Raw genomic sequence first — 18,324 nt, forward strand, 5'->3', positions numbered from 1 at the left:
TAGAGCAGTAGTTCAAAATTTAATTGAGCATATTCATCATCCTTGAAATATTAAAAGTAAGATTGTGCTCCATTCCTTCAGAATGATGTTTCATTTGCTCTGTGGTGCAGACAGGTTTAGGAATCACTGATCTCTAAGTCGGTAATGGTTGGCCAAACTTACGGCTCACCCACCTGCCATTTTCTGGAACAGAGGGCAGGAGAATATTAGTGGAAATAACCTGTTGCATTTGAATTTCTGCATGCTGTTACCACCTGCCTTGTACTGACCTTTGAAATAGTTAAAAAGCACTGAGGGGGAAAGCAATGGGAAAGTTTGCTAAATAGATTCCGTTGTAATGAGGCATAATAATAAAATATTTCAAATCAGGCATCGGTTGCATGGTGTGAGTGCTTTCCAAAGGCTGGCTCTTGCTTTTCTTCTGCAAGAGAAAATTGCAAGGTCTTCACTGAGAGGTTTTGTTGCTGTTGTTTCTTTAAAAAAAAAAAAAAAAGTTGGTTCTCCTAATGGTCTTGCTAATGGACCCTCACTAGTCTGGCCATTGAACAGGAAACTTCTCATTGGGTATTTTCAAGACTGCCACGGGGAATCAGCTGCCAGTTTACTGCAATGTTGAAAACTGCACGAGTTTCTGGGATTGGCATAAAAATGCTAATTTAAAAGGTCGAGTGAAACCACGGCTCACGTTTTCCCTGCCTACATTCTCGGCAGAAAGAACAAAGACCCAGCCAGAGGAGACGAGAGGCTGAAACTCACCCCAAATCTGTTTTCCTGAGATCATTTTGGAACCATGCCTGAAATGCCGGAGAACATGGAACAGGTAAGAGCTAACAGTTCAGGAAATGAGGCATTCTAGAGTTAGAGTTTCTTTAAAAGCATCTTGGTGGATGTCTGCTAAAAGCCGAAATGCACGGGTGCCATTCATTTCTTTACAACATAGAACTTTGGGACATGCGAGAATAAACTAACTTTAATTATTGACCCTGTATGGAGAACTCAGCTAAGTCTCATTAATGGACAAAAAAATATAAAATGCAGAACAGAACAGCAATTTCATTTACACGATTAAATGCATTGGTGCAGGTGAAGGGAGTGTTTAAGTGAGGATTTGATCCACAGTGTACGCTCCAGCCTTTCTTTGTCTTGGCGTGAATGGAATGTGCTAACATAACTTTTAGCTCCAGGTTGCTCTCTTTAAATTTATAGACTTAGCCACAGCACGAACTTGGATAGTGCCTGTATAATAATGGCTTTTTTTTTTTTTTCACATAGAAACTTTCCTCTTTAAAGAGAAGGCACATGTGCCCCTAGAACTATCCCACATTTTTCCTGATAGTATCAAAAACTAGATTCTCAAATGCAGGCAGTCAACTTTTTGTTTCTCTCTTCTCTGAGAATCAAAGTGCTAATTGCATGGGCTTGCCCTTAAATCTTCTTCACATTGAATACCTAATTTTATTTTTCATAGATTAGATTGAAACTAGAGACTTTTAAAAACTTCCCAGTTTTTAAAGTGAGAACTAAGAAGATCTGGAATCTTCTCCCTCAGTCCCCCACTGCCCTTTACTTTGTCGTCTGCAGGTCAGGCAGGTTTGGGGCTGGGGCAGTGCTCTCACTGTAAATAAATGCTAAAGTGATGAACAGTGACAGTCTGGATGAAAACAAAAATCGAGAAAGTGAGGGTCCGCGGGCTTTCTAACATCAGCTGTTCCAAAGACACCACGTTCACACAAATAAGGAATGAGTTCTTGTTGTGGGGAAGAGGGCTGGGTAGGAAAGTCACAGGACTTTTGCAAAAGGCTGCTTCCGCTCTAAAGCAAAAGGGATTTTGAAAATAGGACTGCGTTTTGAAGTGAAAGTCACTTGATTTGTCACTTTAAAAAGCGTGATGCAGGGTGCTCAGCATTATTCTGCCTCCTTGGTACCTTCTTCAACTCTTGGTCCTACTTTTTAGCATCCCAGAAAGAGGTGGCAATGACTCATTTGCTAACACTTGTGTTTTTCTTGTCTCTCTTCTGAATCTCTCAAAAACCACTCCTAAGGTTCCAGGGATATATGTCTATTGTGCTTTCTTTCTCCCTCTTGCTTCACCGCCCCCCGCTAAGACTTTATAAAAATGTCTTATCCCACTTTGTATATGACATGCCCAGTTGATTTTTTTAAATTATGTTTTTCAATTGCAGTTTACTTTCGATATTACTTTGTATTTGTATTAGTTTCAGATTGATTCTTTATGCACTGAGCTGTCTACAAACTTGAAACTCCACGCGATCCAATTCAATCCTTCCCTAGTCAAGAAAAAAAAAAAAAAAAAAGGGAAAATACATAATATAAACAGCCTTCCTCCTCCTACCCGCAAACAAAGCTTGTATTCCTGGCTTGAGGCCAAGGCCTTTGTTTTGTGTGTCCCTTTAACAGTTGGCGCATGGGCGGAGAGCTCCCCCCCAGCGTGCCCGCCCCTTTCCGGGGTTTCCGCAGGGCATGGCCAATCAACGGGAGCGGCCTTGGCAGCGGAAGCCGGAAGCTGTGAGCAGGTCGGCCGGGACCTAGGGGAGGCGGGCCGAGAGCCTCAGAGCGGCGGCTGGCGCGGTCCTGGGCTGGAGCCAGTGGTAATCGCTGCCGCGGCGAGGCGAGGCGAAGGCGAAGGCGACAGGCATGGTGGGGCGGGAGAAGGAATTCTCCGTCCACTTTGTTCCCGGGAACTGCCAGCTGGTGGAGGTGAAGGAGTCGTCTCGGGGGTCTCGGGGGAGCCGGTCAGAGGAAGGGTTTTCCAGGTGCCTCGGCCGAGGCGCCTCAGGGCGGCTCCGCGCCACCTCCTCAGCCCGGGGAGCCCAGGGCGGCGCCGTGGGGTTTGTTTACCTCGGCGCACTCCCGTGCCTGTGTTCTCTCCCAGCCTCGGCGGGCGGCCGGATCTGAGTAAATCCGCTCCCTTTGGAGCCTCCCCTCCCCTCCCAGGAATGAAGAGCGGTTTTCTGAGCTGTCTCGGTTTTGATTCTACCTTTCTTAATTTGTTTTTCTTTTTTTTTCTCATCCTTTGTTCCTCCCCCCTCGGTTTTACCCGCGTGTGCCTCTTAGGAAGAAGGGGAAAAGTGGCTTTTCCGGAATAACAGTCTTGGAGATGATAACTTGAACTCTTAGTTTTACACAGGACGCCGTGTTAGGCGTTGTAATCTTCATAACTAGGAGATTGGTTTTGCTCCATTTTACAGAAGAGAAAATGGAGGCCTTGCGGGAATGTCCTTGGCCCATGTTCACGAAGTACATTATAAGTGGTGTTGGGGGCTTTAAACGCCGACGGAGGTTGCGTAAAAAAGGAAGGCTTTTACAGTGTCTGGGACGACCACCCCCGTCCACCCTTTGCATTCTGTTCCAGGCTCCCCAGCCTTCATCCGTCTACAGAATATATCTAGCTCTGGGGATAAGACTGGTAAAATGCCCAGACCAGTATGTCTTATGGATCTAAGAAAGGACATAGGACATGTCAGTTTTCGAGAATGCAGAATTTTAGCTCTTCTAAAATGTAGCATATTTAGTGCTTTCGTGTAACTTTGGGATGTGGGAGGAGGTAGAGTTAGGAAAACTGGGCTCTTTAAGCTGCTATATCGTCCCTGTGTAACCCCGAACAGGGCTGGGTACATGTTACCTGGTGTTAGCGTTTGTTTATGTATGTCTGTATACTTTTCACAGTGGGAGTTCACTAATGTCAACTGGTTTTCCTTTAATAAAAAGTGGTACATCCAAAAGCTTGGGATGTATTTGCTGCTCTCAGAACGTGTCGAGTTGCCCTAGCTGGTTTGGCTCAGTGGATAGAGCCTGCCTGCCCAGGGAAGGGTCCAGGGTTCGATTCTGGTCAAGGGCAGGTACCGTGGTTACAGGCTGGATCCCCTCCCGACATGTGGGAGGCAACCAATCCATGTGTCTCTCTCACATCCATGTTTCTCTCTGTCTCTTCCCCCTCCCTTCTGTTCTCTTTAAAAATCAAATATCCTCAGGTGAGGATTAACAAAACAAAACACTGTAACAAAAAAAATCTGTGGAAGCACGGTGTTATAGTTGATGTTAGCGAAGCAGACTCGTGGTTTCTGTTAATACTGGCTGGGGAGTACAGTAGGTGACAGGAGTGAGACCATTGTCCACTAAGTAGTCACGGGATCCTAAAAAGTCTCCCAGCTCAGGAATGTCTCTTCAATGATCTGCCTTGAGGGGAAATCTTGTGGGGATCAATTAAAGACAGGACTATGAAACTGCTATATTTAAGAAGATCTGAAAAATTGCAAAGTATTGTTATATTTACCACTAACATTTAAGAAGATCCCTCTTTAGGTATTAGTGATTTTTCACCCTACTTTTTCTCTGACATGCTTAATTCAAGTGTGTGAAGTTAGAAATCACTGTCACCGAGTACTGTTTGGGGTTATTGTGAAGGAGCCATTTATCTTTCATTACAATTTGGTATTTGATTAGATAGCATAATAATAATGGTAGTTCCACATCTATAATAATAAAAGCATAATATGCTAATTAGACCAGATGGAAGAAGCCGGGACTGCGAGGGAATCCCGGGTCCCGGGTGCCAGAGGGAAGCTGGTGCCGGGGGAAGGAAGGCCTATTCTTGCACAAATTCTGTGCATTGGGCCTCGAGTTTAGTTACATGATGTGTTTACTTTTTCAAGAACTTTTTTTCGTGTCTGTAAATGTGGCATCTGATATTACTGAATTCTGTACATCTAAGATTTTATACAATAAGAGAAATATCTTCAGATTAACTTAAAGCGATGTTTGATATAATTTACTTATAGGTAATAAAAATTGAGAATTTTTAGGTTCACAAAATATTTTCCGCTCTTGATTGTGGTTTTGATGGAACTAAACAGTTTTTATTCTTCCATTCTGAGTCCCTCAGGGTGTTTGGATGTTCCTGTGTTTTGCAGGATTAAATTTATATAGTAACAGTCTAAAGTAATTTTCAGAGGAATATTTTTCTTTTTAAAATAAAAAAGAAAAACAGTATGCTTTCAAAGCTTTAGTAGAGTTCTGTTTATATATAGAAACTCAAAAATAAGTAATTTTTGATTGGCATCTTTTAATTTCAGAGTGAAACATATTTTATTTGCCACCCATCAAATAAACATAATCCAAACTAGTGGCCTGGTGCACAAAATTTGTGCATGGGGGGGGGTCCCCCCAGCCTGGCCTGTGCCCTGTCATGGCCCCATGACCCATTGCCCCAAAGAGGTAGGCCCCCCCCACCCATCCAGGGCTCCTAGATGGATGATGGATTGCCCCAAAGAGGTAGGCTGGAGCTGCAGACCCCCAGGCCTCTGCGCCTCGCAGGGACCCACTAGACCCGCCTCCTCCACACTGCGCGGTGCCATGGGACCCCCAGGCCTGGCCACGCACGGAGCTGAGAGGAGGCGGGACTCCCAGGCAGGCTATGCGTGCCCGTTGTGCGTGCAGCCATCTTGTGAGGGTGAGGCGGTGTGAGGACCACCTAGGCTTTTATTAGTAAGATGGAGAAAATCTTGTCTTGGCCCCTATAGTGGTGACAGAAGGTGCTCATTGAGTCTCTAGAGACTATGAAATGAGTAAAACTTTAAGTAAATTCACTCTCTGTAGACCCCTTTGTGGTAAGGGTAATAGGGAAAATGTCAGAATTGTAGAACTATAAAGCTGGAAGAGCCTCATTCACCTTGTCCAAATGCCTCGTTTTACCAATGAGGAGTTAGATAAGTAGAGATGAAGTAACTTCTCAGTGGCACAGTCCTTGGCAGAGCAGCTAAAATTTAACTGCCCTGAAACCAAATATAAGTTCAAAGGATTGAGAAAAAACTCATTAGGTATTTGGCTGGACCATAGAAGCAAGAAGACCCAAGTTCTAGTCTTAACCTTTTCCTTTTATTGTGGACAAATCCTTGAACATCTCTGGACTTCAGGTTCCTCCTTTTGGAAATATATCTGCCCTGCCTCACTAGGCGGTTATGAACTAAAGGTATGATGTAGGTTTATATGACACTTGATGGTTTTAAAATATAAGTTTATGCAGAATCATTTATGTTTCAGGAAGTGCTTGTACTTCTGATCTCTGCTCTTTTAGTAAAAAGAAACATTTTAAGTATTGACATATGACCATATTGTCCCAGGGTATAGGGTATAAGTTTTCCATGCATCTTCCATCCTTTTTTAAAGTTGTGTAGTATATTCTCTAAAGAGCCTTGCTGTGCTTGTAACAATGCTGCATTTCATCAGGTCTAAGATGCTCTCGACTATAAAATAATCTGGGCTCGTATTTTAAGCTGCACTAAAAAGCAGACAACACAGCCAAGCTATGACATTCATAAGATGCATCTCTATTTTATTCATTGACATGAGATGTTACAATGAGGAAGAAGTATGCTTCAGAGTCCGTGGAGTATGCAGAAATCTTAATTTACTGTGTACTGTATGGATTGCATAATGCTTGTTCTTTGACTTCAAATTTTCCTTTTAAAAAAAATATATTTTTATTGATTTCAGAGAAGAAGGGAGAGGGAGAGAGAGATAGAAACATCAATGATGAGAGAATCATTGATTGGCTGCTTCCTGCACGCCACCTACTGGACATATGCCCTGACCAGGAATCAAACCTCAATCACTGAGTCACATTGACCAGGCTAATTTTTCTTTTTAAGGAGGAAAGATGTCGCTTCTAGAAAGATAGATGGCAATTTTTTGGATTATTTGAATAAGGGAAATTCATTTTGAGGAAAGCCTTGTTCTTTCCTGAAGTTCAAGATTACAGTTCTCAAAGTGCAGTTCCTAAATCTATTCCTTTGCTTCTTTAGAGTGAAGTAAAAAGTGAGAAGCTCAGAAGGAACCACATCGGAGCTCTCTTAACAGTATTTTCCCAGGGATGTTTATAGTACTTATCCTGTGTACATCATTTTTTGATTGTATCTCTACTAGACTTGGCATGTTTTCTCTTTATGTTCAGTCTTTGTAGAACTGTTTTCTTGCCAAAATGTAAAGAAAATACTTTGCTGGCTGAAATCCTTGTTTTCATAGATCATTTTGCTGCGAGCCAAGTTTTGCAACAGAAAACCTAGATGAATTTTCCTTCCACTTGTAAAAGTGATGAAATTGGTTGATCTAAGGAAAAAAATATTCTTAAAGAATTTACCTTTTTACTGTCCCTGTCAGCCTTTCATTTCAGATTTTTCCTATGATGGAAATACCTGATTTGGGTAGCCTTTTTTTTTTTTTTAAATGTATAGTCTGCTGAGTTATTCAGCCGAACTAGGGGCTAAGGAAAGGTCTTTGGTTAGTGTACACATCTTTAAAGTTTTGACATCTCAGAATTAGTTGCCTGTAACAACACTTTGAAATAAAAAGTCTTCAGGATGATAAAATTTAATAAAACTTACATTGCTGACTTTATTCAAGATTTTAGGAGGAAATTTGCTGTTACCATCTTGATATTATTTCCTAAATAGTAGTTCCTTTTAATTTTTATGTGTAAGGATTTTTTTCTTTTTCACAGATGCAACGCATACCAATTGAGAATATTTTCATGTTGTTGTTTTTCTTTTATCCTCTATATCTGTGTTTACTAGTTTAACTGGTCTGTACAGGTACATTTAGAGTTTTAATTCAGGAACATTTACCAGTTTAGTTAAACTTAGAAAGGATATTAGTGCCATAAGGATCAAATTTATTTTTCCTTCATATAAATTCCTGTAGAATGTGAATTCTCTTACTCAGACCTATCAAAATATGATATATCAGTGAATTTTAAAGAAAGCTTGGGGTTAAAAACTGGGAACCAAAAATGTTAACTTGTAAACATTGGTGGAATAAAGCCCAAATATTTAATCAGGCCATAAAATAAGCATAAACCTAATTGTGGATTTTATAAACGGAAAAACTTATTAATCATTTGGACATCATTGATTATAAAACTAAGATTTTTTTATTATTAACGTAGGAAATCACAATTTTTTTGACTAGCTAATTCCTTGCCATGTCATCTTAGTTTTTATTTGGGGGGGTAAGATTATTAAAACTTAAGTGATGTAGTTATCGATACAGTTGACTGATCTTTGTTCTTAAGACTTGGCTTATAGATATGGGACCTGAAGCAAACTACTCAGACTTGAAGTATTTAGTGGATGATGATGTTGACTAATTTTGTTAAAGAGAATATTTTCAAAGAAAATGCTTTTTCTTCCACTTCACCTTTTAGGAGGAAGTTAATGTCCCCAATAGGCGTGTTCTGATTACTGGTGCCACTGGGCTTCTTGGCAGAGCTGTGTACAAAGAATTTCATCAGAATAATTGGCATGCCGTTGGCTGTGGTTTTCGAAGAGCAAGACCAAAATTTGAACATGTTAATCTATTGGATGCGAATGCGGTTCATCACATCATTTATGATTTTCAGGTATGGTTTAGTCTATTTACTTTAACAAATGTAAAACATATTAAGAATCATCGGCCCAGCCGGTGTGGCTTGGTGGTTGAGCGTTGACCTATGTGTGAACCAGGAGGTCATGGTTTGATTTCCCGGTCAGGGCACATGCCTAGGTTGCAGGCTTGATCCCCAGTGTGGGGTGTGCAGGAGGCAGCCGATCAATGATTCTCTCTCATCGTTGATGTTTCTATCTCTCCCTCTCCCTTCCTCTCTGAAATCAAGAAAAAAATTAAAAAACAAAACAAAACAGAATCATCTGGATGACATAGAAAATCTTGCTCTCAAGGAAGTTACCGTACTTAGACTCTATTAAGCAACAATATAAATACACTTTTTTTAAAAAAATTCTTTATTGTTTAAAGTGTTATATATGTCTCCTTTTCCCCCCATTGACCTCTCCCCAGTACACTTTTAAGTATGGCAGGGTATATGAAATCCTTAAAATTATTAGGTTCAGACATAGGTTGACAAAAGACAGAATATGAAGCATTTTATAAAAAATGTATGTTTCTGAAGTACTCTTCTAAGTAGCACTTTCGATACAACTGTATTTTTAAAAAAATATATTTTGATTTTAGAGAGGAAGGAAGAGGGGGGGAGAGAAACATCAGTGATGAGAGAGAATCGTTGATTGGCTGCCGCCTGCATGCCCCACTCTGGGGATAGAGCCCTTATCCAGGGCATATATCCTGACCAGAATCAAACCGTGACTTCCTGGTTTAACCACTGAGCAACACTGGCTAGGCATGTACAGCTTTTTAAAATAATGTCTGTAAACCTTACAACACTGTAAAATGGACAGTATTTCCATTTTAGAGGTGACAAAGGCTCAGAGATGTTAAATAATAACATGTTGGCCATGGTCACAGTAAAATTCCAGAAAACTTTAGTTTCTGTTCTAACTGTAATCAAATCGAAAGTGTAAGTTTTTTTCTAAAAGTAATGGACCAAGTAACACCTGCATTAGAATTTTTTTGGGGGAAACTTGTTCTTACGCCTCTCTCCCAGCGATTTTAATTCAGTAAGTCAGTTATGGGACCCAGGGCTCTACATTTTAAGAAGCACCACAGATTGTGCACATTCAAGTCTGCGAGCAACTAAGACCGTGCTTCCTCAAGCAGTTGTTGAGAAAGGGGGAGTTTGTATGTGGGGAGGCCAGCCTGTCTGTCAGTGGTCTTCCCAGATCTTTGCTATGGCTCTGCTCCTCTGGGAAGTAGGTGCTCCTTCTCTGCAAAGGAGGACCCTTTGCATTTCTGTCTTGACGTCTCTCATGTGATGGTGAAACCGTCTCTTTATATGTCTTTCTTTTCCACTAGATGATGAAATCCTGCTCCTTGCACAGTGCTTAGCTATAGGTGGTATTCTAAATGCTCAGCTGGGAAAAGAATTTTTATAGATAGTTGATTTGCTTCAAATGAATAGTCTAAGAGATTTGAACTTATGAATTTGATTTGCAGTTGATATGCCTCTCCCTTTAACATAGCTTTATTAAGATTTAAGTCATATTAATCACACAAATGATAGCTCTTTTCTCTCATCTGAATTTGGGGATGTATTTTTAAATATAGTAGTTGACACAGATGATTGTGTGATTTTGCCTAGGGATTGCCAAATTACTCTTTTCTTTTCAGAGCCTGTATGTATGTATGTATGTATGTATGTATTTAATCCCCACCCAGGGATTCCAGAAAGAGAGGAATGAAGCGGGGAGGGGCAGGAAAGGGAAGGGGGAAAAGAGGGAAGAAGGGAGGGAGAGAGAAACATTAATGAGAGGGAGAAACATCAATTGGTTGAGCCCTAATCAGAGATCAAAACCCTGACCCTTTGGTGATGGAATGACACTCTAACCAACTGAGCCACACTGGCCAGGGTGTCTACATATAATTTTAAGGAAGTTTAAACCTTGAAAAAGGGGAGCATGACAAATACAATGATTCTGTAGTTGAAGGAATGTTGAACTTAACATTGTTATAGAATTAAATCACTGTTGGAAGGCTGTGGTTCTTCTGTTTTATTCCTTTTTTGGGTTAAAAATCAATGCTTCACTTCCAGCCCCATGTCATAGTACACTGTGCAGCAGAGAGAAGGCCAGATGTTGTAGAAAATCAGCCAGATGCTGCTGCTCAGCTTAATGTGGATGCTTCTGGGAATTTAGCAAAGGAAGCAGGTAATGACTACTTCATAAAATCATTTTATAAAGTATAGATTGCTTGTCAGAGATTTGTCTATATATGATACATATGAGAATATCACATATATATATAAGCTATTAAAAATTGCAGATAAGATTAATGTTATGTTTTAATTTTAATAGGTTGTTTTCTGTTGTTGTTTGTAGCTGCAGTTGGAGCATTTCTAATCTATATTAGCTCAGATTATGTTTTTGATGGAACAAATCCTCCTTATAGAGAGGAAGATATACCAAGTCCCTTAAATCTATATGGCAAAACAAAATTAGAAGGAGAAAAGGCTGTTCTGGAGAACAATTTAGGTAAGCCACAACAATCTCTTTAGCCCCAGATTTGTTTTTGGGATTACTTTTTGTTTATGATGTGTGTGTGTGTGTGTGTGTGTGTGTGTTTTAATTTAAAAAAAAATGAGTAAAAGAACAAGTCACTAGAGAAAAATGAGAGAATGTAGTTAATAAAAAAAGAAAAATAATTTTAGAAATCTTAGAATTTGTGAATTTTTCCAGATTTTTTCCCCAATAACACTATGTACATAAATATTGTGTATAGGAAAAAAAATCATATAGTACAGATTTTTGTAAAATACTTAAAATACCCTAAATAGGAGAACATTTAAAGACAGTCAAGATTACATTTGTTAAATGGGCATTATTACAGTGAGCTGTGTCATTTTGGTCTATTTTAAGTTTTCTACAATATTGTTTAAATCCACATACTTTGATCTTATGAGCCATGTCATTTCTCTTAGATTGAGGTCTTCTGTTATTTGTGTGGTTTTTCTTTTCTATGTGTGTTTTTGTATACATCAGTATATACATATGTATGTGCTGATTATAAAAGGTATGTACTCTCCTTGTAAAACCATTTTATAAAACGTGAAATTGTAAGGAGTGAAAGTTCTCTTCCATTGCTGCCTCAGAGAGAAGCACCGAATGTGGTTATGTATGCATGCATTTTTTTGTGGATTTTTAAAATGTGTGCATGTTGTTTTATAATTAGTCTGTGTGTGTTCCCCTCATATACTTGCATTTCAGTACAGATGGAGCCATCACTTGGATATCTATTTCCCATCATTGGCTGCATTGTACTTTATTTAATGATCCCTGCACTAAAACTACTGCTTTTGTCTTCGAGAAGCATCCCCTAGTATAGATACTAATAGACATTTCATTTAGCAGGCTTTTTTTTTTTGTATTGTAAATTATTGTGTAGAAATTATCCTCAAATTACATATCTATACATGGTTGTCTAATAAGTTAATTTAATTAAACTGTTTGATTTTCAATTAAAGTGTCAATTATCTAGTCTGTTGTAACCCCTCATTAGGGACCAACATAAAATCTAAATACATCATAATTCTTTAATCAGTGGTTTCAAGAATTATGTAGTAAGTACTCACATACCCTTTATATAGGTTCACCAATTGCCAATGTTTGCCACATGTGTTTTGTACATAAATTTTTTTTTTCTGTATTCATTAAGAACTAGTTGCATTTTACTCCAAAATACTTTACTGTGTATCTTCTAACCAGGATGCTCTTTACATAATTACAATGTAGTTATCACACTCAGGAAATTAAACATTACTGTCATATAATATACAGTCTATAGAGAAATTTCCCCAGTTGTCCCAATAATGTCCTTTATTGCATTTTATTTTATTATTTTTTATAATTTTTTTAATAAGAGAATGGCTTTGTTCTTTTTTTAAAGATATATTTTTATTGATTTCAGAGAGGCAGGGAGAGGGAGAGAGAGATAGAAACATCAATGATGAGAGAGAATCATTGATTGGCTGCCTGCTGTACGACCCATACTGGGGCTCGAGCCTGCAAACCAGGCATGTGCCCTTCACTGGAATTGAACCCGGGACCCTTCAGTCCGCAGGCCGATGCTCTACTCACTGAGCCAAACCATCTAGGGCTGCATTTTATTTTTTAATCTAGGACCCAGTCAAGGATCACTTATTGCATTTAGTTGTCATGATCAGTCTTATTTTTAATGGTCATAATAATGAAGAAATTATGTGTAAAAATACCCCAAATAGGAGAACATTTAAAGACACTCAAGATTACATTTGTTAAATGGGCATTATTACAGTGAGCTGTGTCATTTTGGTCTATTTTAAGTTTTCTACAATATTGTTTAAATCCACATACTTTGATCTTATATCAAGCCTTAAGAACCAGTCAGCTTTAAAATATTACCTGCTTCATTTCTAGGAGCTGCTGTTTTGAGAATTCCTATTCTGTATGGAGAAGTTGAGAAGCTGGAGGAGAGTTCTGTGACTGTTATGTTTGATAAAGTGCAGTTCAGCAACAAGTCAGCGAACATGGACCACTGGCAGCAGAGGTTCCCCACGCACGTCAAAGACGTAGCCTCCGTGTGTCGTCAGCTAGCAGAGAAGAGAATGCTGGTGAGAATCTTTGCAAGGAAGATTTTCTAACTTCCATCTTAGTAAAATCCTGTTAATGAGTGGAAGTTAAAGTGCTTTATTTCTACTTTTTAATTTTTTTAGTTAGTGTTTACATTCAGTATCATTTTGTATTAGTTTTAGGTGTACAGCACAGTGGTTAGACAATCATATACTTTAAAAATTGTTCCCCCCCAAAAAATAAAATAAAAAGTGTTCCCCCAATATTTCCAGTACCCAACTGGTACCATACACAGTTATTATAATAACATATTGACTCTATTTCTTATGTTGTACTTTATAAAGTGCTTTTTTAAAACTGTAAGGAGAGCAAGCAAAAATAGTTTACAGATAGATAGTAGGCTATATTTATGAATTATAAAAATATACTCTTGTGTTTGCATTTCTCAAATAATACAGATCCCATCTGTCATTCTTTTATTGCAAGATGACTTGAAAACTTGTATTTATTGTTTGGGTAACAAAGTAATCTCCTAATGTCTTTTAAGAATTTTGATTAAGCACTGTGTAATGTTGAAGATTCTACATAGGAGTTCACAATTTCAGCCACTTCAGGAGTTAAATATTTGAAAATCTTGGAGCTAAATAGAGTATTTATGAAGAGATTAGAGACTGATGTATTTTAGAATATTACTAATAATATGACTATACTTTATTAACACATAAAATTTTATATATATCTTAAACATGTACTCTGACAGTATTTGATAACGTTATAACTAATTAGCTCATCTTGAAAAATGGTTCTATTAAGAATTGTCTTTAGCTTAGAATAATTAGAAATACTCGTTATATTGGATTATGTTTCCATAAAAATCTGTAATCATTTTTAGGATTCCCGCTAAATAAAATAGTCATTTATATTTTTATTTTAAAAAATTCTCAAGGCTAAATTCTAGGAATTGCTTTTCATGTTAGTTGGGAATATACTTGATTTTAGATATCTTGTGGAGAACATTCCAGAGAGGAGAGATGCATTTTAATTCCTGGGCCTTTTGGTTGCCTTTCTTGTCAAACCTACCATTCAACTCAACTCAGAAAGTTAAAACTATTTTGAATTTTGTGTCCTTGTCAGGACCCATCAATTAAGGGAACTTTTCACTGGTCTGGAAATGAACAGATGACAAAGTATGAAATGGCATGTGCAATTGCAGACGCCTTCAACCTCCCCAGCAGTCACTTACGACCAGTAAGTATATGGTATTTAAAGCCTAGCTTTTTGAAATTCCAGAATTAACACTGTAGTGTGTATTATTGATAACATTTCCTTGTTGCTTTGGAAGTATTGGTAACTTCCATTTTCCGGTATTAATCACAGTGACCCTCGCTTGTATGTGGCAATTTATATCGTTAATTTTCTCTAAATTATTATGTATAAAGGAGCCAATCAGTATTGGTGACATTTATAGGAAATGTATTGTCTTGATTATAGCAGCTTTTTAAAAAATATATTTTTTAAGGGATCAAATAAGATTCGTACTGAGGGCTAAATGAAGTAGAGAATATAAAACCTCAACATGTAGCCTTTCATGTATTTTTCATGTTTTCTTTTTATTTTTCTTTCAAGATAACTGACAGTCCTGTCTTAGGAGCCCAACGTCCAAAAAATTCTCAGCTTGACTGCTCCAAATTGGAGACCTTGGGCATTGGCCAGCGAACACCGTTTCGAATTGGAATCAAAGAGTCACTCTGGCCCTTCCTCATTGATAAGAGATGGAGACAAACCGTCTTTCACTAGTGTATGTGTTGTCTTTTTTTTAACGATAGAGTATGTGGCACTTTCTAAAGGAGATAGTTTTGTATGAGTGCTCTTTAGTTGTGACTTAGGATCTTTCAGGTAAACGATGCTCTGGCACTAGTGAAATCGTGTAAAGAAACAGGTCAGTAATGCCTTGCTTGATGTAATGATGTTTCTTATCATTTTGTTTGTTCTGGCTTAATTTGCTGTTTGAATGTAGTAGATTATGATTCTTCAGTATTTGTGACGGGATGAAACAGATCTGCTGTAGACTTTTTTTCTTTTTTTGAGGGAGTGGGGATGAAATGCATTGTTCATTCCTCTAAACCTCTACATTTTCAGGACTATTGCAACTGTTGACCCTTTTCTGTTTTAAAGTGTTAAATATTATGAAAATCATTGGTGTTCATTATTTGCTTTGCTTGAGCCCAGATCAAAATGTTTGAAGAAAGAAACTTTATTTTTGCAACTTAAGTGTGGTTTTTATGCTTGAGATATTTCCACATGTCATGTATATTGTCACTCCTGCAGCTCCATGCCTCCTGCTTGTGTAGCAGTGTATGGTGAACACTTGAAAGAGAATGTGTGTATGTGTCTGTATTTTTAAATATATATAAAACTGTTGTTTTCACTCCATGTCACTAAGTGATATTTCATATGTATGGTTATATTGATAATGGGCCTTGTAAGTCTTTTGACCATTCATAAATAATAATAAATATGTACTGCTGGCATGGGAATGCTGAGTTTTGTTATATTTCTTTTTTAAATGTAAGGACCAACCATATAGACTGATTGTTATTTTGTTGCTTTAATTTTTAAAAATTACATTCTTACCATCTGATGCATATAAGAGAATGTAGTTAAAATACATATTAAGATGCAAAACACTAACACACACCAGGAATCTACCACTTGAGATCTAGGCTGTTCCAGATATTATATCTACTGTGTCAGCTGGTTGGTTTTTACTAAAATAACTAGTCTTGTTACATGTTTACATAGAATGTTTTTTCTGAAGAATGCAGAATATCTGAATGTATTATCTGCACTAAGTGATACTCAGGTGACCTTAGCCTCAACAATATCTTTGGTCCTTAGGAAGATATGACTTGCTTCTATTCAGGTGTTCATGCACACCCTCATTAAGATTTTCCGATACCACTCATGGGGTATTCTAGATCTTATTTTCATTGGATAAAATGTCCTAATTTACTTAGAATTTGGGATTTAAAGAAGAGCCATTTGGGGTGATTTGGTTAAAGCGGCAATTCCCAAACCATGCTATCTATGTTTAACATTAATTAGGGGAGTATTCACCAATCGATACTTAAGCCCTAACCTGGACCCACTGAAATAGAATTTCTGGCCTTGATGTTTGCTAATTTAGGTTGAAATGTTCCCCACGTGCTTCTAAGGTAGCCAGCCTGGCACATATATTTGAAGCATTGTGTTTCTTTATGTACATTTCATGTGGTACAAAATTCAAATTTTTAGAGCTAGAAAAACCTTTCTCATTCTTCTCTAGCCACTAATTTTCCCAGCTGTGGAGGTAACCAGTGTAGATCAGATGCTGGTATGTTTCTAGAGGTGCTCTGCGTGTATAAGACTACTCGCAAAACGTGTATGTGTGCACACTCGCCATCCCTTACTTACTTTCACAAAGAGCAGCGTGGTACACGTTTTCTTGCACTTTATTTTTTCATTTAATATGCCTTGGAATTTGTTTATATTAATTATAAAGAAAGTCCATGTTCTTTTTTTTTTGAAATTTTTAACTTATAGAAAAATTGCCCTAACAGTATAGAGAATGCCTATATTCCCCTTCCAGATTCCCACAGTTGTCAACATTTAGCCACATTTACCATTTTCTCTTTATATATACACACAGAAGAGAGTATTATCTGTTTTCCTGAACCATTTAAGAGCAAGTTGCGGCCATGGTGCCAAGTCACACACTTTATTGTATGTAAACTTAATGCCTTATAAAAATAAGAATGCACTTCCACATAACCCTGTAATATAACCATCAAACTCAACCAGTTAATTTTGATACAATTGTTTGATCCTCATTGATAGCTCCAATTCTGGTCTTTTTTTTTTTTTTAATTTTATTGATTTTTTACAGAGAGGAAGGGAGAGAGATAGTCAGAAACATCGATGAGAGAGAAACATCGACCAGCTGCCTCCTGCACACTCTCCCCACTGGGTATGTGCCCGCAACCAAGGTACATGCCCTTGACCAGAATCGAACCTGGGACCCTTTAGTCCGCAGGCCGACGCTCTATCCACTGAGCCAAACTGGTTAGGGCTCCAATTCTGGTCTTGCTCTGGAGGGTTTATTTTAGCTTCCTTCTTTCCATATTTGCAGCTCCTTTATTCATTTGTTCGTGTCATCGCTAAGAATCATTTTCTGATCACACCAGGTCCCCACTGGTCCCCTCATCACCCAGGCCTCCTTGAGCCAGGTGAGCATTCCTGAGCCCTGGGCCCCAGCCCTGATGTGGGGCCATTTGACCTTTCAATATAAATCCTTCACTATTTCATTGCTGTCTCCTGCCCATTATTGCTTTCATTCTACTTCATAGATATTATACCTTGTAGTCTGATGGTGGTAGGCTGAGTAATGCCTCCCACACAGACATGTCCGTGTCCTAATCTCCAGATCTGTGAATGACACTTTATATGGCAAAAGGGACTTTGTAATTAAGAACAGTGAATGAGAGTATCCTGGTGGGTTCAGTGTAATCATAGGCAGGGGAGTAGATAAATAATAGATGTGGCCACAGAAGCAAGAGGTTGGAGTGATGATGCCAGGATGAGGTCCAAGCCAAAGAATCTAGGCAGTCTCCAGATAATAAAAAAGGCAAGTAAACATTCACCCTTAGGGCCTCTGGATGGAGCAGGACCCTGCCAACAACACCTTGGTTTTGGCCCAGTGAACCCCATTTCAGACTAAAGACCTCTAGAACTGAAAGATAATAGATTTGTACTGTTGAAGCACCAAATTTGTGGTACTATGTTACAGTAGCAATATGAATATAAATAAACTAGAGGCCAGGTGCACAAAATTCATGCACGGGGGGAGAGGGGGTGTGTCCCCTCAGCCCAGCCTGCACCCTCTCCAATCCGGGACCCCTTGGGGGATATCCAACTGCCAGGTCACCCCCAACTGCCCCCTCCCTGCTGGCTTGGTCACTCCTAACTGCGCCCCCCCTCCCGGCTTGGTCGCCCCTAACTGCCCTCCCCGGCCCCCCCCAACCAGCCTGGCCCCCCCCCCCACCAGCCTGGTCGCCCCACACAGCCTGCTTGTTCAGTCGTTTGGTCGTCCCTCACTAACCCCCCTGCCACCCTGGTTGTAGGCAGCCATCTTGTGAGGGCGTAAGGGTTAATTTGCATATTACCTCTTTATTATATAGGATAATAAACTGGTCTTCTGATTTTCATTTATTTTCTTTATTTTTTAGCTCTTTATCTTTTTACTCTACATTCTGGGAGATTGCCTTAAAATTTTTATCCA

The 18,324-nt window shown here is 38.8% G+C and overlaps 1 protein-coding gene across 3 annotated transcripts; it reads left to right on the top strand.

Moving 5' to 3' along the window:
* The first annotated feature begins 692 nt into the window (after nt 1-692).
* Nucleotides 693-15,538, top strand: MAT2B (methionine adenosyltransferase 2 non-catalytic beta subunit). Of its 3 annotated transcripts, none has more exons than XM_008147641.3 (7): nt 693-820; nt 8,219-8,413; nt 10,496-10,610; nt 10,782-10,934; nt 12,855-13,048; nt 14,142-14,255; nt 14,634-15,538. In XM_008147641.3, the coding sequence occupies exons 1-7, from the start codon at nt 791-793 to the stop codon at nt 14,802-14,804; spliced, it is 972 nt and encodes a 323-aa protein (XP_008145863.2). In that variant the 5' UTR covers nt 693-790; the 3' UTR covers nt 14,805-15,538. The 3 variants fall into 3 exon arrangements, with proteins under 3 accessions (XP_008145863.2, XP_008145862.2, XP_054574099.1); XM_008147640.3 differs by lacking the exon at nt 693-820 and adding an exon at nt 2,585-2,718; XM_054718124.1 differs by lacking the exons at nt 693-820; nt 10,782-10,934 and adding an exon at nt 2,585-2,718.
* The last annotated feature ends 2,786 nt before the right edge of the window (nt 15,539-18,324 follow it).

The sequence above is a fragment of the Eptesicus fuscus genome, chromosome 6, assembly GCF_027574615.1.
Source record: "Eptesicus fuscus isolate TK198812 chromosome 6, DD_ASM_mEF_20220401, whole genome shotgun sequence".
NCBI classification, from domain to species: Eukaryota; Metazoa; Chordata; class Mammalia; order Chiroptera; family Vespertilionidae; genus Eptesicus; species Eptesicus fuscus.

Bases quoted from the DNA above. Each gene is read 5' to 3' on its own strand.
- MAT2B (XM_008147640.3), top strand. From the start codon at position 2,656: ATGGTGGGGCGGGAGAAGGAATTCTCCGTCCACTTTGTTCCCGGGAAC. The intron at 8,414-10,495 runs GTATGGTTTAGT...CTTCACTTCCAG, and splicing joins ACATCATTTATGATTTTCAG to CCCCATGTCATAGTACACTG. The intron at 10,611-10,781 runs GTAATGACTACT...TGTTGTTTGTAG, and splicing joins GAATTTAGCAAAGGAAGCAG to CTGCAGTTGGAGCATTTCTA.